The sequence below is a fragment of the Brachypodium distachyon genome, chromosome 3 (assembly GCF_000005505.3).
Source record: "Brachypodium distachyon strain Bd21 chromosome 3, Brachypodium_distachyon_v3.0, whole genome shotgun sequence".
Classification (NCBI taxonomy): Eukaryota; Viridiplantae; Streptophyta; class Magnoliopsida; order Poales; family Poaceae; genus Brachypodium; species Brachypodium distachyon.
The window spans coordinates 2871402-2893263 of NC_016133.3; the positions used below are offsets into that span (position 1 = coordinate 2871402).

General features: G+C 44.7%; 4 protein-coding genes and 1 pseudogene across 6 annotated transcripts; 1 reads left to right on the forward strand and 4 right to left on the reverse strand.

The window, feature by feature from the left end:
• Positions 1-293: 293 nt before the first annotated feature.
• LOC100830520 (tyrosine-sulfated glycopeptide receptor 1-like) lies at positions 294-3828 on the reverse strand. Its single transcript, XM_024461556.1, has one exon. The coding sequence runs from the start codon at positions 3605-3607 to the stop codon at positions 476-478; it is 3132 nt and encodes a 1043-aa protein (XP_024317324.1). The 5' UTR covers positions 3608-3828; the 3' UTR covers positions 294-475.
• Positions 3829-5640: 1812 nt separating this feature from the next.
• LOC112268550 (tyrosine-sulfated glycopeptide receptor 1-like) lies at positions 5641-10342 on the reverse strand. Its single transcript, XM_024461554.1, has 2 exons — positions 6567-10342; positions 5641-5730 (listed from the first exon to the last, which is right to left on the reverse strand). Exons 1-2 carry the CDS (start codon positions 9724-9726, stop codon positions 5702-5704), a joined length of 3189 nt encoding a protein of 1062 aa, XP_024317322.1. The 5' UTR covers positions 9727-10342; the 3' UTR covers positions 5641-5701.
• A 27-nt stretch (positions 10343-10369) lies between these two features.
• On the forward strand, positions 10370-21845 carry LOC106866519. Of its 2 annotated transcripts, XM_014900879.2 has the most exons (3): positions 10370-11096; positions 16282-16383; positions 21262-21845. In XM_014900879.2, the coding sequence occupies exons 1-3, from the start codon at positions 10692-10694 to the stop codon at positions 21328-21330; spliced, it is 576 nt and encodes a 191-aa protein (XP_014756365.1). In that variant the 5' UTR covers positions 10370-10691; the 3' UTR covers positions 21331-21845. The 2 variants fall into 2 exon arrangements, 1 of the variants encoding a protein (XP_014756365.1); XR_001406913.2 differs by lacking the exon at positions 16282-16383.
• On the reverse strand, positions 11628-15849 carry LOC100830828 (annotated as a pseudogene).
• LOC106866518 (tyrosine-sulfated glycopeptide receptor 1) lies at positions 17357-20886 on the reverse strand. Of its 2 annotated transcripts, XM_024461555.1 has the most exons (2): positions 20332-20468; positions 17357-20146 (listed from the first exon to the last, which is right to left on the reverse strand). In XM_024461555.1, exons 1-2 carry the CDS (start codon positions 20379-20381, stop codon positions 17632-17634), a joined length of 2565 nt encoding a protein of 854 aa, XP_024317323.1. In that variant the 5' UTR covers positions 20382-20468; the 3' UTR covers positions 17357-17631. The 2 variants fall into 2 exon arrangements, with proteins under 2 accessions (XP_024317323.1, XP_014756364.1); XM_014900878.2 differs by having other exon boundaries at positions 17357-20886.
• Positions 21846-21862: the final 17 nt, after the last annotated feature.

Sequence of the window (21862 nt, forward strand, 5' to 3'; positions counted from 1 at the left end):
ACTTCACTTGTTATGAAATTATGATTAGTATATACTCCCTCAGATCCATAAAAAATGCCGCTCATTTTGTACTAAGTTAGTACAAATTTTGTACAAGTGGACGACACTTTTTATGGATCAGAGGGAGTATATATTTTCCCCAGCCTGTATTTTTGATTCGGCACTTTTGTTTCTGTCATGGTGCCCCTCAATTAGCCGGCATATTTACGGTTTGTTGCTGTTCTTATTGTGCACAATTCACAAGGGAAATGCTTAGATTGATGGACCAGGCGACTACGCACAATTTTTTCTCATGGACATGGGACACATAATTTGGGAAAAGGGAAAATCCAGATGAATTACAATAGTTCCGCAATATTGGTGTCACAAGCTGTACAAAAAAAGAACACTAATGAGACCAGTGAGAACAAAAGTAGTAGATGTTGCAAAAACTATACATCTACTCTGTGTGCTGTAGTATAATTTCCTATTTACATCATATTCTGACTGAATTTTGCTTCTGAAGATTACCATCTCTGCTACTCAGGGCAGATACTACCTCCTGGATAGCTGGCCTCAAACTAGGATTACGGTTGACACACCGGCAAGCAACTTCAAGCACCTTCAGCATCTGTTCTTCATGTCCTGCGCCTTGAAGTGTTGGATCCAGGACTTCAATGTGCTTTTCTTTGGATATCATCTCCTGTACCCACTGGACAAGTTCTTTTGACCTAGGACAGATTTGAACAGGCCGCCTCCCCGTTAGCAACTCAAGCAGGACCACTCCAAAACTGTACATATCACCTCTCAGTGTAGCCACCCATCCTTGCCCATACTCAGGGGGGATGTAACCGAGAGTGCCAACCAACTCAGTCGTGACATGTGTTTTGTTGTGAAAGATCAATCTGGATAGCCCAAAGTCTGCAATATAAGCTTTGAATTCTTTGTCTAGTAGGATGTTGCTGGACTTGATGTCGCGGTGAACAATGTGAGGCTTACATACATCGTGGATGTAAGATAGACCCCGGCTTGCTCCTTGTGCAATCTTCAGCCGTGTCGGCCAGTCAAGAAATGAGCCGCCATCATCGTCCCTGTTGTGAAGCCAATCGTCCAGGCTGCCATTCTCCATGTAGGAGTATATCAGGAGCCTTGTATCTCCCTGTATGCAGTAACCCCAGAGTGGTACAAGATTGTCATGCTGTGCCATGGAGAGTGCATCAACCTCTGCACTAAACTCCCTTGCCATCAGACACATTTCACTGTTGAGCTTTTTGATAGCGACCTTTGAGCCATCAGGTAGCTCCGCCTTGTAGACTAGGCCATAGCCTCCACAACCAATGATATGCTCCTTGTCAAAGTTCTTTGTAGCCTTCAGGAGATCGGTGACTGTGAGTTTGTTTTGTTCTCCCTTTCCTCGCTGAACAATCACCATGGAGTATTCTGAATTGAAGTTGGAAGATGTTGCTTCTATATCATCATTGTTGCTGCTTCTCTTTTTACCCCTGAGCGACACAAGGAGGCGAGCTAGCAAGAAAATGATGGCCACCCCTCCAAAAAATACACCAAATGCAAGTGCAAAGACACTATTCTTTGTATGCCGTTTCTGGATGATTGAAGGTGTTCCAGCTGAACTGCAATTGTTTAAAAGCACATGACCACACAATTTTGGGTTGCCATCAAAGCTGGAACTCGTAAATGTGCTAAGTTGGCCTACAGTTGGAATAGGCCCTTCTAGGTCATTGTTGGAAATGTTGAATTTGGAAAGGAAGTGCAGATTGTTCAGTGCTGCTGGAATTGTACCAGTCAGATGATTACCAGACAAATCTAGCACCTGCAGGTTCGTGAGGTTGCTGATTGGTTCGGGGATCTCTCCAGATAATGTATTGGAGCTCAAGTTGAGGGAAATGAGTGCTTTCAACTGACCGATCTTCTCAGGTATCAGACCAGTGAAGTTATTCATGCATAGATTCAGTATTTTAGGAAAAGCACTGGGCATGAGGTATTGCATAAATGGACTCTTATTATAAACAGGAAGCTCAAAGACCTTTGGTGCAGTCTTGTCTGATTTTAGCATTGGCATATCCATTAAGGCACTTGGAATTTCCCCTGTAAGGCTGTTGTTTGATATGTCTAGATAGAATAGGAAGTTTAGGCTGCTGATCCAGTCAGGTATTGGTCCAGTGAGTTGATTGTCGTCTAAAAATAACATCTCCAAATTTGTGAGCTTTGATAACCAATGAGGTATTTTTCCAGACAATGAACAATCATTTATAGCAAGAACCTGGAGATTCTCAAAACCGTCAGTGCTGATTTCCTCTGGCATGGCCTCATGCATGAAGTTGAACCCAATAAGAAGGGTGGTGAGGCTCCTGGAACTCCTAAGGATCTGAAGTGTTCTTGTGATATTTGTAAGAGAGCTGTTAACAATTGATAGGAAGGAGAGGGACTTCAGATTGCCTATGCTTTCGGACAACTGGCCGTGGAAATTATTGGAAGATAGTCGCAGCGCTCTCAGGTTCCTGCATGTGTAGATACTTTCTGGAATTGTCCCATTGAAGTTATTGTACAGAAGATCTAAATTCTTTAGACTGGGCAGGCTTGAGAAGTTGACCTTGGTAAGTTCTCCACTGAAGTGGTTGCTCTTGAGGTCAATTGTTATGAGACTTGTGCAGTTACTAAGAGATGATGGCAGCTCCCCTGACATGTTGTTGTGTTCCAAATGCAGCTCCTCCAATCTCTTCAGCTCACCTATAGCATCTGGAATACTACCACTAAGATCATTCCCCCCAAGATCAAGTGTGACCAGATTTGTCAGCCTGATGATGCCATTGAGTGCTCCTTCTAACAAATTGCCAGGTAAAGACAGGTGCTCTAATGAGGTAACTTTGAAGAGCTCATCTGGAAGAGTCCCAGTCAGATTGTTGGACCCAGCGCTGAGCACTTTCAGCACGGAACAATTACTGAGGCCTGTAGGGACATTTCCACTGAATTCGTTAAAACTGATTTCAAGCACAGCAAAAGATGGAGCGCTAACACATGGTATAGTCGGTATCTGCCCAGTAAAACTGTTTGTGCTGGCATTGAGTGCAACCAGGCTCTTCATCACCTCCCATATAGTGGATGGAAACCTTCCTGTAAACAAGTTGCTCGAGATGTTCAGTACCTGCAGAGGCCGGGGAGGCGTTGAATATGGCAGCTCTCTCAGACCTCCTGTCAGGTGGTTAAAACTGACATCAAGGACAGTGATGCTGCTGGATGACACCAATTCCAGTGGCAAGCCACCGGACAGCAAATTGTGGGACAGGTTGAGGCGCGACAGGCCGGTGAGATTGCCAAGGAACGGAGAGATGGATCCCTCGAGGCCTCGAGAAGCCAGCGAGACATCAGTGACCGTCCCGTTGAGGCCGCAGATGATCCCTTCCCATGTGCAGCAATCTGTTCCGTTGCGTCGCCATGACACTGTAAGGCTGCCGTCCTGCGATAGCTCAGCAAGGAACTGGAGAAGCGAGCTCTTCTCCTGCTCCGTGCAGGAGCTGGTCGGAGAGGGCAAGGAGATCAGTAGAACAACAGCCAAGCCGATGAAAGCCACAGGAAATCTGCTCCAGTATGAACAATGGTGTGTCTGCATGATTTTCTCAAGAAGCTAGCAAGGGAACCGATTGGCTGGTGAAGAAAGAGGACCAGAGGGAATGGAACAACCAGCCAGCTCATGCATCCGTTTTGTTTGATCTTTTCAGGTCGTGCCCAAGAAACTAAAAAAATGGGGTCAAGAATTGGCTGCTATTTCCTATCCGCTAACATCATTTCCCATGTTCACACAATGACATTTTCGCCTTGGTGCCTGCTAGTCTATTGGTAAGAAGTTGACTTTTTGCATGCATGGATTGGTGTGTTAATAATAATAACTTAGCAGTCATCCGTGGTTAACTCCTTGATGATCCGTTACCACATGCATTTGATTTACTTGGTCTGACTGACTTTTTTTTTAGATTCAATCTCTGACTGACATCACCTCTCTTATAACCCACTTAACTATATCTTGGGCTCTTTGTCTTATTCAGTGACGAACCCGAATAGAAAAATTCACCTCTTGATGAACCACTTTTTCGGTGATGTGTTCTCGCGAGAAGATCCAACTATTTACAGTCCGCAAGGCATTATCATCAACATCCAGAGGTACTGCTACTGCATAATTCGACGCCATTGTAGATGTCGCGGCGAACTACGTGTCCATGATCTGTAGAGGAGCAAGTGGAAGGGCAATATGTGAACATGATTTGAAGGAGAAAGAGCAAGTGGAGGGGGCAAGACGCCGTGACACAGATTAATGGAGAGGTTGCCGTTAAATATTTATATGCCTCCTTTGCATTTTTTTTTGTGTGCCAAAATGGATTCTTTTTTGTTGTTGTTGACAGTATTAAAATGGATGCTTGTTGCTGTAGCCATCATCAGTCAGCGGTCAGTACGGCTGGCTGATACCATACGATTTTCTGTGCAAGTGGTCAGGCACTCAAAATTGCACGGCTTGCAAGATTTTCAGAAAACCAGAGTCGCAGTTGCTTACTTTCTTTACTAATAACTCTGCAAATGGCCGAATCAGTGCTCTTCTACAAATGACAGCTATTAGCATGGCAAGTCGTTATTGGGTCGGCCAGTTGTCAAATGTCAACTTGACCGACTCCACGCGGCTTGATCTATACAGTATACTCCCTTCGTCTCATAATACGAGACACGCACGCATCCTTAAATTGCTAATTTAGTTAACTAAATATAAATTAAATAATTAAATCATTAGAAAGTTCTTTCGATAACGAATCTAATGGTATATTTTTGTTAAAAATATACATATTTAACTAATCAAATTGATGATTTAGGAGTGCGTGCGTGCCTCATATTATGGGACAGAGGGAGTACAAGGGCTGCCGTGAGTTGTAGTATGAAAAAAAGGACTGCTCTGATGGAGAGCGTATCTGGTGCACCAGTGCTGTGTTTTGAGTTCACATTTGGAACTTTTATAGCATGGTGCACATAGGAGTACGTTGTATCTATGTTTTACAGACAGAATTTTACAAGACTTTCAAAGAGGATTTGCGGAGATTGGATGCATAGATGGGCAATTTGTCCAAAGTACAACTTACCATCGATTAGATGCTATCTCGCGGTTGGCGGTTGACCGTTAGAAACTTTTCACGTGGAATACTACGGGGGTATAGAATTCCACGGGAGGGTTTGGATCCAGTTGAGCTTTGAATCCTTTTGAAACCTTGAACTTTCTTTTTCTTTTTTTTGCGGGTAGAAACCTTGAACTTTCAACAGGGAGGATTTGGCGGCTCCTTTCAACTCGCACGGATTTTGAGAGACGGAGAACAATCCCTCGCATTGAAGAATGCTCGTTTTCAACGTGCAATTCCAACCATCAGTTTGAATTTGGAACTTCCCACTCGTAGCTTTCTTAAAAAAAACGAAGACTTGTGTACTCCGTACTAAAAAAAAAGAACGAAGACTTTTCTTTTTACAAAAGAAAACGATTTGGTAAAAAGAAAGGCCATTGGGCTGTGGCCTGTGGGCCTGTGGCGAGGCCACTGAACGTCGCCACCGGGCCAGCCTTGTTTCTGACAAACGGAGCCACTGGGCAACCTCGAGATGGACAGTCCCCCTAAAAAAAAACCTCGAGATGAACACCGGAGCCGGCGGCGAACGGCGGCTACCGCCATCTCTTCCGTCAACCGAGCAGCCACGCAGAGAGCGAAGGTCAGCGATAACTTCACCGTGACCTCTGTTCGTGACCCCTGCTTTGTAGATGCTGATTGCGCGGTGTGGCGTGGTCGATTTGTGGTTTTCGATGCTGCCCCTCCGTGATTATCTATCGCGGTTTCCTCAATTGCTCAGGGATTAACCCAAACCATGCTCTCAAATTTTGTACTAGAACAGAAGGAATAGAAACGAACTCTTATGTAGGCTCCGATTCAGTAAAACGCCATTGGGCTGTTGGGCATGGTCATATTGTTGACCTAATTTTTTTTAACGGACCTGGGTCAACTATGAACCCTAACATTTGCTGACAATTTTTACATTGATGATGTGAAGTTTGTGGCCTGGGTTCCCTCTCAATAGTTTTCAGTATTTGGTGACAATTGGGTATTTAAGAAGCATGTATCCTGCTCTTTACATTGATGATGTGAAGTTTGTGGCGTGGCAGCATTCATGTATATTCTTGTATTCTTGTCTAGTATTGAGTTCATTGTAATTCTGTAAAAGGCCAATTTGCTCACTCAATTGAATCCTGACAATATGGAGGTTTTGTGCTTCGATTCTCTCCTTTTATGTGGAATTCTTAAGGAGCATGCTGAAGATGAACTGGGTAACTGCTCATAATCAGTACGCTCGATTACCATGAAATAGAATAGTTTGAGAAAAGGGAAAGATGAGAATGAACTACAAATTTTTAACCTGTTAGAAGCTTTGAAAAGAAAGAACTATAGGGCTAATCAGTAGTAGTTATATGGAAGCTATATCTGCTAGTGCACTGGACTACAAGATAATCATGTCTAACAGCATTCTGTCTTAACTGAATTTTGCACCTGCAGTTTGGCTGTCGATACTATCCAGGAAGGAGACTACTTCCTGTATGGTTGGCCTCATGCAAGGATTACGGTTCACACACTTGCAAGCAGCTTCAAGCACCTTCATCATCTGCTCGTCATAGCCTGTGCCTTGGAGTGTAGGATCCAGGACCTCAAGCTGTTTCCCTTCTGATTTCATCTCCTGCACCCAATTGACGAGTTCTTTTGATGAAGACAAGACCAGGACAGGCCGTCTTCCCGTGAGCAGCTCAAGCAGGACCATGCCAAAACTGTACATATCACCTCTCAATGTAGCAACCCATCCTTGCCCATACTCAGGCGGGATGTACCCCAGAGTACCAACTAGCTCAGTTGTGACATGAGTCTTACTGTCAATCAATCTGGAGAGCCCAAAATCTGCAACATAAGCCTTGAATTCTTTGTCAAGAAGGATGTTACTGGATTTGATGTCACGGTGGACAATGTGAGGCTTGCAGACATCATGGATATAAGAAAGTCCTCGGCTCGCTCCTTGTGCGATCTTGAGCCTTGTCGGCCAGTCAAGAAATGAACTGGCATCACCATCCATGTTGTGAAGCCAATCGTCCAGGCTGCCATTCTCCATGTAAGGATACATAAGGAACCTCGATTCTCCTTGTATGCCGTAACCCCAGAGTGGTACGAGGTTGTCATGCTGTGCCATTGAGAGTGCTTCAACCTCTGCCGTGAATTCCCTGTCCATCAGGCACATTTCATCATGAAGCTTCTTGATGGCCAGCTTGGAGCCATCCGGTAGATCAGCCTTGTAGACGAGCCCATAGCCTCCACACCCAATGATGTTCTCCTGGTGAAAGTTGTTTGTAGCCTTCACTATGTCAGCAAACTTGAGGTTGTTTTCTTCTCCCTTGCCTCGTGGCACTATGACTAATGATTGTTCTGAACCAGTTTCGAACGAAGTTGCTTCCACATCTCCATTTCTGCTGTTCCCGTTTCTGGTTTTGAGAGTACCACGGTTGATTGAGACAAGGAGACACCCCAGCAGGAAAAACACTAAAGTTCCTCCGAAGAACACACCAAATGTAATTGCTAAAATGGATTTCTTGTTTCCGTGTTTTCTGGATCTTGATGGTTGTTCTACTGAACGGCAACTTCGGTTTAGAATAGGGCCACACAACTTCAGATTCCCTTCAAAGCTAGAATTTGGGAATGTACTAAACTGGACTCCATCTGGAATTGGTCCTTCGAGGTCATTGTGTGAAATGTTGAATGCAGAAAGGAAGTGCAGGTTCTTCAGTGCTGATGGGATTGAACCTGTGAGGTGGTTGTTAGACAAGTCCAGAACCCGCAGATTCGTCAGGTTGCAGAGCTGCTGTGGTATCTCTCCTGATAGGCTATTGGAACTGAAGTTCAGTATAACGAGCGACTTCAACTGACCAATCTCCTCAGGGATCAAACCTGTGAAGTTATTATTACCTAGATTCAGCACTTTAGGGAAAGCACTGGTTATCCGGTATTGAAGCGACGGAGATGTATAAACAGGTAGCTCAAAGATTCTTGGGTCCAGATGGGGTGCTGTCTTCTCAGTCTTTAGCATGGGCATCTCCATTAAGGCTGTTGGAATCGCCCCTGTAAGGTTATTCTCTGATATGTCCAGATGGAAAAGTACATTTAGGCTTTTAATCCAGTCTGGTATTGGTCCACTGAGTTGGTTCTTTGGCAAAAACAACATCTGCAACTTTGTCAGCTTCGATAGCCAAAGGGGTATTTTTCCAGACAATGAGCAATCACCTATGGAAAGAACCTGAAGATTCTGAAAACCATCTATTACTTCATCTTCTGGCATGGCTTCACCCTTGAAGTTGGTCCCCCCAATAAGCAGGGACGTGAGTTTCCTAGAGTTCTTGAGTATCCGGAGCGTATTTGTGATATTTGTAAAATTGTTGGAGCCAAGTGATAGGAAAGTAAGGGATTTCAATTCGCCTATTCTTGGCGAAAGCTGTCCATGTAACTTGTTGCCAGACACCCGTAGTGCTGTCAGCTTGCTGCAGGAGTATATACTTTCTGGAATTGTGCCGGTGAAGTTGTTATAAAGAAGATCTAAATTCTTCATATTGGGCAGGTTTGAGAAGTTGACCTTGGTAAGTTCACCACTGAAGTTGTTGCCCTTCAGGTCAACTGTTATGAGACTTGTGCAGTTACTGAGAGCTGATGGCAGCTCCCCTGACATATTGTTGTGGTTCAAATGGAGCTCCTCTAGTCTCTTGAGCTGACCTATGGAGTCTGGAATCGTGCCATTTAGCCTATTCCCTCCAAGATCAAGGATAGACAGATTTCTGAGCCTGATTATTTGTGCGCCATCGAGCATTCCATGTAAACGATTGTCAGGAAATGACAGGTACTCCAATGAGGAAGCATTGAAGAGTTCATCTGGGAGAGTCCCGTTGAGCTTGTTGTGACCAGCCTTGAGCACACTGAGCATGGAACAATTACCAAGTCCAGGGGGGATGCTGCCTGTAAAGTGATTGTAGCAGAGCTCAAGCACAGAGAGGGATGGTGAGCTGCTGCAGAAATGAGTCGGTATCTGTCCAGTGAAGCTGTTGTTGCTGGTGTTCAGTGTGACCAGATTGTTCATCACGTCCCACGTCGTGGAGGATGGAAACCGTCCTGTGAACAAGTTGCTCGAGATGTTCAGTACCTGCAGGGGCTGGGCAGGGGTTGAAGATGGCAGCTCTTGCATTTCTCCGGTGAGGCGGTTGAAGCTGACATCGAGGACGATGATGCTATCAGACGACAGCAACTCCAACGGCAGGCCACCGGACAGCGAGTTGTGGGACAGGTTGAGGCGTAGCAGGCTGGCGAGGTTGCCCAGCGCCAGGGATACAGGCCCCTCAAGGCCCTTCGAAGCCAGAGAGACGTCGGTGACTATCCCGTCCTTGTTGCAGGTGATTCCTTCCCATGCGCAGCACTCCGTTTCGTTTCTCTTCCACGATGACGCGAGGCCACCATTCCGTGACAGCCCAGCGAGGAATTGCAGGAGGGAGCCATTCTCCTGCTCTGTGCAAGAACTGGCGATAAAGGCCATGGAGAGCAGTAGGAGCAGCACAAGAGCGAGGCCATGGAAAGGTATAGGGAATCCATTGCTGTACTTCGTCTTGCATGAGAAATGGAGCTGCTGCTTCTGCATGATTCCCTAATCAAAGTTTTAGCACGAAAAACAGATGCTTAAACTTGATTCTGATCGACCCTAATCAGGAAAGAGCACGAGGAGGAGGAAGGAGGATTTGGCTCTCCATTGGGCAATTTCTCGCGACCGGCCGTGATGGCTACAAAAGAGAAGGGGGATTGGGTCAAGGACTAGAGGGCGTGGGCACACATCCACACTGATGTTCTTGCACAATGGCCTCAGACCTCAGCAGCTTCCTGGTTCACACCCATCACGTTTCGGTTCTGGCTGCCAGCAATAATCAATTGAAAAGCCCAAACCCTCTTGCACAAAACTAATTGCTGCTTTTGGTAGCCACCCTTGATTATGTGATTATTGAATTGGTAATGGTACATGATGTAATTGTTTAATTACATTATGATCTGATAGGTACGATAGGATACGATATGAAATGGAGAACTTTCACCAAGTTGACCAATATTAGTCTTTTCTTATGGCAGGTGCTAGTGTGTAACTGGTCTGTGACTGAGTGGTGGCCATTTCTGGTGTTCTTTCTACTTTCTGGTGTGTTCTCTTGGTAGTTATTCTATAGGATTTAATTAGCTACTGGCGGTCAATTTTGCCATGTTTATTCCAGGCCAAGGTGCTGCTGTGTCGAGAAAGACATTTTATTCGATATGTGGAACTTATATATTTTTCAAAAAATTGCAGTGTTAATCTCGTGCGGTATGTGTGATTTTCCAGTTTGTTTACTGAAGGTCGCCTTTGTTGGATTGCCGAACCATTATTTAGGGGACATATATTTGTTCCTTTTGGGTGAAAAGTTACTGTTTCTTCAAAGATGACTCTAATCATCCAATATTGCATTGATTATCTGTATTGCTGCAGATGCTTTAAAAAATGATGATGCGGATGACCTGTTATTTTGTTGTTGAGAATATACGTTTGAGAAGAACAGAATGGACTAGTTCTACAGCCCAGTAAGAATGGGCTTTCTACGCGGCCCAAAAGGGACCCTAGCACGAAATGGCCATGACATAACCAAGCCCAATAGACAGAGAGGCCTCTTCCCCTCAAAAAAAAAAAAAGACAGAGAAGCCTCTTCCCCCGGTCTCTGCTTCCGCCGCTCCATCGCCATCAGTCCCGACAAGCCGGAGAGTGCCTCATTCTCTGCCGCGTCACTGCTTCAGCCCAAGCGCGGGCCGGCGACTGTCTTTCCGATGCAATGCCTGCAGCGACCATGGAGGGCCACCGCGCCCCACGCTGCTGTGTCGGCAGCACTCAGGCTGTTCGGCGGAATGCCGACCCAGGCCAATTCGAGGGTGGCTCTGCTGCGTGCTGCAAATGCAAGGACGTCCGTGGTCTCTGCACCGCGCGAATCGTTCCACGTGGTTAGTGCTTCTTCTGATCGCCCATTCCTTCCTCTCGTCTTCTGCTAGTATCTGCGTACTGTTGTGCATCCATGCTGAGTTATTCGCATTCCAGACATGGTAGGCGTATTGCATTCTCTGTTTTCTTATTCCGTTCCATTGGATGCTTGGTCTGAACAAACATGAAACATTTGTGGTAGCTCGCTAATTCTCGTCCAACTCCGGCGTGGTCTATAAAATCGGTTGACCGGAAACAAACAGCTGACTTCACACAGTATCTGCACTTGAGTGGAAAGCATTTTCGATCTTTCAATGAGAAAAAAGGACAACCAGTTCATACGTTGATACCTTTTTCCATGCTTGAAACTTAAGTATATAGGAGTATATAGGAATTCAAGAAACATCTGAAGGAAGATGCATTTTTACAAAAATCTTTCCTTAAAGAAGTTCGTAAAGCTAAAAAGGGATATCTGTTCGGCTCTACAAAACAAACTGTGCGATCATCAGAAGTAGTAGGAAAAGTACAAGTACATCCCACACGGAAATACAAGATTATCTCTCATGTGTAGTTCATTGTATCTTGGCTATTCTTTGGCATTTTGCATCTGTGAGTCAGCGTCTATACTGGCCAGGCAGGAGACTACTTCCATGATAGTCGGCCTCATGAATTGATTGTGGTCGATACATTTGCAAGCGGCTTCAAGCATCTTCAGCATTTGGTCTTCGTATCCTGTGCCTCGAAGTGTTGGATCCAGGACCTCAACCAGCTTTCCCTGAGACCTCATGTCCAGCACCCATGGGACAAGTTCTTTTGATTTAGAAAGGACTGGAAGAGGCCGCATTCCCGTGAGCAGCTCAAGCAGGACTACACCTAAACTGTACATATCGCCTCTCAGTGTAGCAACCCATGCTTGCCCATACTCGGGTGGAATGTAACCTGTAGTACCGACCAGCTCAGTTGTGACATGAGTTTTGTTGGGAAGGACCAATCTGGCTAGCCCAAAATCTGCAACATAAGCTTTAAATTCTTTGTCCAGGAGGATTTACTGGATTTGATGTTGCGGTGGACAATTTGAGGGTTGCAGACATCATGGATATAAGAAATGCCCAGGCTTGTTCCTTGTGCGATCTTGAGCCGAGTCGGCCAGTCAAGAAATGAGCTAGCATTATCATCCCTGTTATGAAGCCAATCATCCAGGCTGCCATTCTCCATGTAGGAATATATGAGGAGCCTCGAGTTTCCCTGGATGCTGTAACCCAAGAGTGGTACAAGATTTTCATGTGGTGCCATGGAGAGTGCATCAACCTCTGCACTGAACTCCCTTTCCATCAGACAAATTTCGCCGTTGAGCTTTTTGATTGCTAGCTTGGAGCCATCAGGTAGCTCTGCTTTGTAGACTAATCCATAACCTCCACATCCAATGATGTTTTCCTTATCAAAGTTGTTTGTAGCTTTCAAAATGTCAGTGAATTTGAGCTTGTTTTCTTCTCCCTTACCATGTGGCATCCGCATCAGTACTAATGTTTGCTCTGATCTGGAGTAGAATGAAGTTTCTTCGACATCTCCGCTCTCCCCCCTTCTGTTTTTTGTTGTAAAACCATTCTTCCTGATTAAGAGAAGGAGACACCCCAGCAACAAAGGAATAGCGATGCCCCCAAAGAACACACCAAATGCAATAGCGAAAATGGCCTTATTTTCGGTGTTTTGTGGAGCGTAGAGGTATTGGAGCTGAACTGCATTTGTGAGGGAGCGTAGAGCCACACAGCTTAGGATTCCCATCGAAACTACTATTCTGAAATGCATTAAACTGGCCTCCGGATGGAATTGGCCCTTCTAAGCCATTGTTTGAAACGTTGAATGCTGAAAGGAAGTACAGGCTATTCAATGCACCTGGGATCGTACCTGTGAGATTGTTGCTGGATAAATCTAGCACCTGCAGGTTTGTGAGATTGCAAATTGATTGTGGGATCTGTCCTGTCAAGCGGTTGTAGCTGAAATTGAGTGCAAGGAGGGCTTTCAACTGACCGATCTCCAAGGGGATCTCACCAGTGAGTTTATTCTTGCTTAGATTCAGCAGTTTTCGCAGAGCAATAGGCACACGGTATTGAAGTGATGGACCTGCATAAACAGGTAGCTCAAAGAACCTTGCGTCTAAATGCACTTCAGTCTTGTTTGAATTTAGCATTGCCATATCCATCATTTCTGTTGGAATTACTGCCATGAGACTGTTGTTTGATATGTCTAGATAGAAGAGTTTGCCTAGGTTTTCGATCCATGCTGGTATTGATCCAATGAGTTGATTGCTTGACAAGATTAACACCTCTAAATTTACTAGCTTCGATATCCAAAGAGGTATTTGTCCAAACAACTGGCATCCTTCCATACCCAAAACCTGAAGATTCTCTAAACCGTCAAAATTTTCATCCTCTGGTATGGTCTCTCCTATGAAATTGAACGCGATAAGCAGGGTGGTAAGTTTCCTGCAACTCTGAAGGATGTGAAGTGCATTTGTGATGTTTTGGAAAGAGTTGTGTGAAAGTGACATGAAGGTGAGGTCCTTCAGGTTGCCTATTTGTGGGGAAAGCTGCCCATGTAATTTGTTGCCAGCTAGCCGCAGTGCAGTCAGATTGCTGCAAGAGTATATGCTTTCTGGAACTATGCCGTTGAAGTTGTTGAAATAAAGATCTAAAGTTTTTAGATTAGGAAGCTTGGAGAAATTGACCTTGGTAAGTTCTCCACTAAAATTGTTGCTCTTGAGGTCAATTGTTATCAGATTTGTGCAATTGCTCAGAGCTGATGGCAACTCACCTGACATTTTGTTGTTGTTCAAATGGAACTCCTTCAATTTCTTGAGCTGGCCAATAGAATCTGGAATCTCGCCATTGAATTTGTTACCTCCAAGATCAAGGGTTTCGAGATAGCTTAAGTTGATTATGCGTGCTTCCCCAAGAGCTCCATGTAAATTATTGTTAGGAAAAGACAGGTATTCCAACAAGGTAGTATTGAAGAGTTCATCTGGGATTGTTCCACTGAGGTTGTTGTACCCAGCCCTGAGTACTTTCAGCTTGGAGCAATCGCCAATCCCTGGGGGGATGCTGCCACTGAATTTATTCAAACAGAGGTCAAGCACAGTGAAGGAGGGCGAGCTGTTACAGAAGTCAGTTTGATACGGGTGCGGGTGGCCCGATCTTTCGATGAGATTGGTAACTCTCGATTTGGGTAGGAGGTGACGTTGACGATCCGACTACGGCCTAGGAGGCAGCGCCTTAGCAATCGATACACCAACTCCAAAGGGTTATTGATCACGCGGGGGCACGATCAACCTGACCACGAAGGTCTTTGTTCCTGCAAGCAATCGAAGAACAAGCAAGAACAAGATAAATAGCGGATGCAATCTAAAATTGCGAATATACTATATCAAACCAATGTCTCAACGAGACGATAAGTTGGGGTTCCGAAAGCGGTAAAACAGGTGGTCTAACCGACACACGCGATTACACGAAGTAGTAGCGATGGCTAACTTTTAACTAAACAAAACCCAAGGCTCCTTAGGGGTTGCTCATGGGGTATATAAAGGAGGAGGGAGAGATATTTTCGTCCACCTTGAGTAAGGAGGCCGAAATCCAACTCTATCTCTAACTTTCCTAACAAACTACAACTCTTTAGGAAACAGAAAAACAGATCCGTCAGCTTGTTTTGTCCGTCACGGTCAGCACGAGTCGAATCTCTTGATGGGGCCAGATCCGTTGGAAAGGTCTTGTAATTACCTTTCCAACAAGTACTTGTTTGCTTGATTTGGACTCCGGATGCGGCCTGGGTGATTAAAACAAATTCGGGTCTCCTGACAGCTCGGACCCGAATCGGATTCAACTTTAATTCGTGATATCTTTCTCTAGCAAGCTCCGAATCATGTGCCGTTTGATTTGTTGGAAAGTAGACTTGATAGGCTTCACTTTGAATCTCCCTTTGCAGGCTATAACACTTCATCTTCACTTTGGACTTGTAAAGTTCAATAAGATGCCTACATAATAAGATTACACAAGATACTAGCTCCGCCTCTTTGCAAGTAACATATTGAAAACATTTTGTAATTGAATTCACCTGATTATAATTATTAGAGACACCAACAATTAGAGTTCTAATGGTCGTATCCATGGTTAGCATGTCCATATCACAGTTGGTATTGACCCAGAGAAGCTGTTGTTGCTGGCATTGAGTAAGATCAAATTCTCCATTGCTTTCCATATGGTGGACGGGAATTCTCCTGTAAATAAGTTGCTTGAGATCTTCAGTACCTGCAGAGGCTGGGCAGAGATTGAAGTCGGCAGCTCTTGCAGTGCTCCATTGAGGAGGTTAAAACTGACATCAAGGACGGTGATGCTGTGAGATGACACCAATCCCAGTGGCAGGCCACCGGACAGCAAGTTGTGAGAGAGGTTAAGGTGCTTCAGTCCGGTGAGGTTCCCAAGAGACTCTGAGATGTACCCCTCAAGGCCTTTTGAAACCAGCAAGACATCGGTGACTGTATTAGCCTGCCTGCAGGTGATCCCTTCCCACTTGCAGCAATCCGTGACATCTTGCCATGAGGTGGCGAGGCCACCGTCATGTGAGAGGCCATTGATGAACTGGAGAAGGAAACCCTTCTCCTGTGGTGTGCAGGAACTGTACGAGAGGCAAAGGAGATCAGCAGCACAAGAACGAGGCCAAGGGAAGGCATGCTCAATTTCTTGTGGTCTGTCTGGATGGAAAAATGGAGTGTCTGCAAGGTTTTCTGGTGAAACTAACATGGAAACTCGAGCTTGAGTTGTGCCCTGACTGGATAAAGCATCAATGCTTGACTAAGTCATATCTTGCTGCCATTTTGTTTTATCTCTTGTAGTCGTAGCCACCACAAAGGAAAATTGTGGCTAACAAAGTTAAATTTTACAGAACTGCCACCAGTCCACCAGCAGCTTCCTAGTTCATACTGACGTTTGAGTGTCACTATTGTATGTCTGCTATAATCTTCTGAAAAGTCAATTGCTAGCCTTAAAATTGCTTTCAGAGACACCGTTGACTCAATCCTTACCTATTTCATGCAGCATTCCTTAATTTACTTAACCTGACACCACTTCTCTTACCAGCTTCATTAATTAAATAACTCTTACATCTTCCCACTAATACTGAAAATAAATATCATTTCATGATGCATCCTTTGGTGGACAGGATAGTACATGGAAAGATTATTCTGAGAAGGCCATATATTCTTCAAAAAGTTGCAGTCATGGTCTCCTGCAGTGTGTGCGGTTTACAAATTGTCTACTGCAGGTTTCTTGGATTGCTGAACTTTTATCTTCAGTGTTGCATTGTATAACATCTTTTTTGGGAAATTATTTGTTTCTTTTGGGAAAAAACTACATAATGTTTCAAACATATCCTGGTCAAATACTAACTCTAGTTATCAAATATATTCTTTTTTGGTTTTGCCATGTTGCCTATGGTGTTGTGGATTGCTGGGGACGTTGAGTTAAAAAGAACAAAGGGGATAGACTCATTCAACCATAGATACGGGATGGACTTTGATACGGCCTCAAAAAGCGCATCTTGAAAATGGCCATGTCCGAGCCCAGACTGTTGAAGCTCCTCTCCATGGATTTCCCACAGCCTTTGCTTCTTCCGCTCTATCGCCATCCTTCCCAAGTCACGACGAGCTGCATTTCCACTGCTCTCATTGAAAGTGCCTCCTCCTCTCCTGACACCATACATACGCAGTACGCTGCGTCATAGGATCCACTAGCGTTTCCACCTTAGTGCGTGCCGGATGACAATGTCTCAGACACAATACCTTGCGGAGCTGCCATGGCACCATGCCGCGGTCTCTGCAACAGCGCGGTGCGCTCAGGCTGTTCGGTGAAATACGGATGGCGACCGTGACAATAATGGAGCTCTGGACTGTGCATCCATCATGCTTAGAGCGCTTTATGCCATGTGTCTGTACTTTGTATATGCCTATGGGCAGTTCTGCATGCTGCAATGCAGGTCCATGGTTTCTTGACAGCAGGAATCATTGAACATGGTAGGCGCTTCTGATCGCCAATCCTCTCTGTACTGTTATGCACAGCGATCTACAGATATTCCAAACATCATATTTGATTTGTATGCGTTCAGTTATTTGTTTGGACCAAACATCTGTAGTATCTACAGATCCAAATTTCCGGTGGTTTCTAGTAAACCCGTTAATCCAAAGCAAACAGCTGAACAGCAAATAGTATCTGCACTTGAATGGAAACCAACTTTACTCTTTTACTGAGAAAACAAAGCAATCATTTCACTTGTTTATTCTTTGTCCCATGCTTGCGAAGCTTGACCATACACAATACTTTGAGATACATCCGAAAAGAAGATGAATTTAGAAAAAAGGTTTCCTAACTAAGTATGTCAAGTTCAGAATGACTATCTGTTAGGTGCGCTGTACAAATTGAAATGTAAGGCTAGTCAGAAATACTACTTCTAAGAAGCTGTGAAAACTACATCTACTACGTGCACCGAAAATACAAGAGTACTATGATGTGCAATTCAGCCTGTCTTGGCCAATTTTTGTGTCTGCAAATCACCCTCTATATTGGCCAGGCAGGAGACTACTTCCATGATAGTTGGCCTCCTGAATTGATCATTGTCAACGCACTTGCAGGCGGCTTCAAGAACCTTTAGCATTTGCTCTTCGTACCCTGTTCCTTGAAGTTTTGGATCCAGGACCTCAATCTGCTTTCCCTCAGACCTCATCTGTAGAACCCATGGGACAAGTTCTTTTGATGTAGACAGGACTGGAACAGGTCGCCTTCCTGTGAGCAGCTCAAGCAGGACTACTCCGAAACTGTACATATCACCTCTCAACGTTGAAACCCATGCTTGCCCATACTCAGGAGGAATGTAACCCATAGTGCCAACCAGCTCAGTTGTGACGTGAGTTTTGTTAGGAAGGATCAATCTGGCTAGTCCAAAATCTGCAACATAAGCTTTAAATTCTTTGTCCAGCAGGATGTTACTGGATTTGATGTCACGGTGGACAATATGAGGCTTGCAAACATCATGGATATAAGAAAGGCCCATGCTTGCTCCTTGTGCGATCTTGAGCCTTATTGGCCAGTCAAGAAATGAGGTAGCATCGTCATCCCTGTTATGAAGCCAATCATCCAGGCTGCCATTCTCCATGTAGGAATATATGAGGAACCTTGAGTTTCCCTGGATGCAGTAACCCCACAGTGGTACAAGATTTTCATGTCGTGCCATGGAGAGTGCATCAACCTCTGCACTGAACTCCCTTTCCATCAGACACATTTCACCATGGAGCTTTTTGATTGCCAGTTTGGATCCATCAGGTAGATCTGCCTTGTAGACTAATCCATAACCTCCAGATCCAATGATGTTCTCCTTATCAAAGTTGTCCGTTGCTCTCAAAATGTCGGTGAAGTTTAGCTTGTTTTCTTCTCCCTTGCCTTGTGGCAACCACGTCACCACTAATATTTGCTCTGAACTGGAGTAGGATGAAGTTGCCTCAACATCTCCATTATTCTCTCTTCTATTTTTTGCTGTAAAACCCTTCATCCTGACTGAGACAATGAGACACCCCAGCAACAAAAGAATAGTGATGCCTCCAAACAACACGCTAAATGCAATTGCAAAAACAACCTTATCTCGTTTTGTGGAGGATGTAGGTATTGAGGTTGAACCACATTTGTGAGTGAGCATAGAACCACACAGCTTTGGATTCCCATCGAAACTAGAGTTCTCAAATGTATGAAATTGTCCTCCAGATGGAATTGGCCCTTCTAGGTCATTGTTTGAAATGTTGAATGCTGAAAGGAAGTGCAGACTGTTCAATGCAGCTGGGATACTACCTGTCAGATTGTTGCTGGACAAATCTAGCACCTGCAAGTTTGTTAGGTTGCAAATCGATCTTGGGATCTGTCCAGATAACTTGTTGAAGCTGAAATCAAGTACAGCAAGCACTTTCAACTGACCAATCTCCGGGGGAATCAAACCCGTGAAGTTGTTCTTGCTTAGATTCAACACTGTTGGGAAAGATGTAAGCACACGGTATTGAAGTGATGGACCATTATAAACAGGCAACTCAAAGACCCTTGGGTCCAAATTAATTGCATTCTCAGTTGATTTTAACATTGGCATCTCCATCAGGGTTAACGGGATTTCTCCTGTAAGACTGTTGTCTGACACATCCACAAAGAAGAGATTGCTTAAGGAATTGATCCATTCTGGTATTGATCCAGTGAGCTGGTTGCTATTTAAAAGTAACATCTCCAAATTTGTGACCCTTGATATCCATAGGGGTATTTTCCCGGTAAAGTTGCAACCTTCAATGTCCAAAACCTGAAGATTCTCAAAACCACCAATAGTTTCATCCTGTGGCAGGATTTCTCCCTGGAAGTTGTGCCCAATAAGTAGGGTGGTAAGTTTCTTACTGCTCTTAAGGATCTGAAGTGCATTTGTGATGTTTGTGAAATTGTTTTTACCAAGTGACAAGAAGGACAGATACTTCAGATTGCCTATTCTCGATGAGAGCTGCCCATGTAAGCTGTTGTTAGATAGACGCAGTGCAGTCAGATTGCTGCATGAGTACATGCTTTCTGGAACTGTACCGATGAAGTTGTTTGACCAAAGATCTAAAGTTTTTAAATTGGTCAGGTTGGAGAAATTGACCTTGGTGAGTTCTCCAGTGAACTGGTTGTTCTTGAGGTCAATTGTTATGAGATTTGTGCAGTTGCTCAGAGAAGATGGCAGCTCCCCTGACATCATGTTGCGGTCCAAATGGAACTCCTCCAATTTCTTGAGCTGACCTATATAATCTGGAAGCTTGCCACTGAAGTTGTTCCCTCCAAGATCAAGGGTTACAAGATTTCTGAGGTCGATTATGTGTGTGTCATCAAGCACTCCATGTAAATGATTGTTAGGAAAAGACAGGTATTCCAATGAAGTAGCATTAAAGAGTTCATCCGGGAGTTTTCCACTGAGGTTGTTATAGCCGGCCTTGAGCACTCTCAGCATGGAGCAATCACCAAGCCCTGGGGGAATGCTGCCATTGAATTTGTTGAGACAAAGGTCAAGCACAGTGAAGAATTGCGAGCTGTTGCAGAATTCAGTTGGTATCGGTCCAGAAAAGCTGTTATTGCTGGCATTGAGTGTGATAAGATTCTCCATTGCTTTCCATGTGGTTGATGGAAACTGTCCTGCAAATAAATTGCTTGAGACATTTAGTACCTGCAGAGGCCGGGCAGGGGTTGAAGATGGCAGCTCAAGGAGTGTTCCATTGAGCTGGTTAAAGCTGACGTCAATGACAAGGATGCTGCTGGAAGACACCAATTCCAGCGGCAGACCACCGGACAAGGAGTTGTGGGAGAGGTTAAGGTGCTGGAGCCTGGTGAGGTTCCCAAGGGACTCTGAGATGTGCCCCTCAAGTCCCTTTGAAGCCAGCAAGACATCGGTGACTGTCTTATCTTGCCTGCAGGCGATCCCTTCCCAGTCGCAGCAATCTGTGCCATCCTGCCAGGATGCAGCGAGGTCACCATCCTTTGAGAGCCCGGCGAGGAACTGGAGGAGGGAGCCCTTCTCCTGCTCCGTGCAGGAACTGGTAGGAGAAGCCAAGGAGATCAGCAGAACGAGAGCTAGGCCAACGGAAGGTATGTGCAATTTCTTGCTGTATGTTTTGTTGGAAAAATGGAGTGTCTGCATGGTTCCTTGGTGAAACTAGTATGGGAGCCAGGGCTTATGTTGTGCCCTGATTGGATAAATCATCAATGGTGGTCTAGTCATGAAAGAGCATGACGGGGAAGAAAAGAGCAGATTTGGCTCCCATTTTGTTTTGTCCCTTGTAGTCGCTGTCACCACGAAGAAAATTGGATTTAACACAACTGCCACCTGGTCACCAGAGGCTTCCTAGTTCACATTATGATAGTATGATGTTTCAGTGTTTCGCTGCACATGATATAATCTAATGTACCTACCGTACACAAAAATTGCTTTTGTAGTCGTGCTTGCTTGACTCAATTCTTACTTATTTCTTACAGCACAACACCCCTTAATTTACTTACCTGATGTCAGCTTCTCTTACCGGCTTCACTAAACAAATCCCATATCATCCCACTAACACTGACAAAAAAATTACCACTTGATGCACCCTTTTGTGAACAGGAAAAGAGATGCTTTCAGGAAAATAAAGAGTCACTGAAGATATTTGCAACGATCCGATGGGCGAAATAAGTACACGGCAATCATGGCGAAAGGCGCATCAGGTCGAGAGCGATCATCGGCTCAGCCAGTGTGTACACAAGGCCAAGTGGAGGGCAAGAAGGAGTGCAACCTTCTTCTAAGCTTAATGGACGTGGTGGGTGGGTGACCTTGTGATCTGTGTGCGCTCTTCCATCTCTCTGACCCGAGGCGTTTACTTCTCCTTAGCACGCGGGCTTTGTCTGATGGATACGTTTGCTGCCGTTTTCTGTTATCCTGGCTCCACTGGCGCACTATTGTGGACCATGGACCGTGACCTCTTTTTGGTTATCATCTGAAACTCTGAATCTGGAAGGGGTTCTGGTAAAACTGGGTAGCGTGTGAGTTCTGGCAGTTGGCAGAACGATTTGTTCATTTCTTGCTGGACTTCCGATGCTTGTGTGTATGTGTATTCAGAACGGAACCAGCTAGCTGGTACCACTTGAGCTGAATAATTGCTGCTAATGATCAAAAGTCAGTTTGTGTATAGTATTATTTTTGCTTTTGAATGATGCTCGAATTTGTT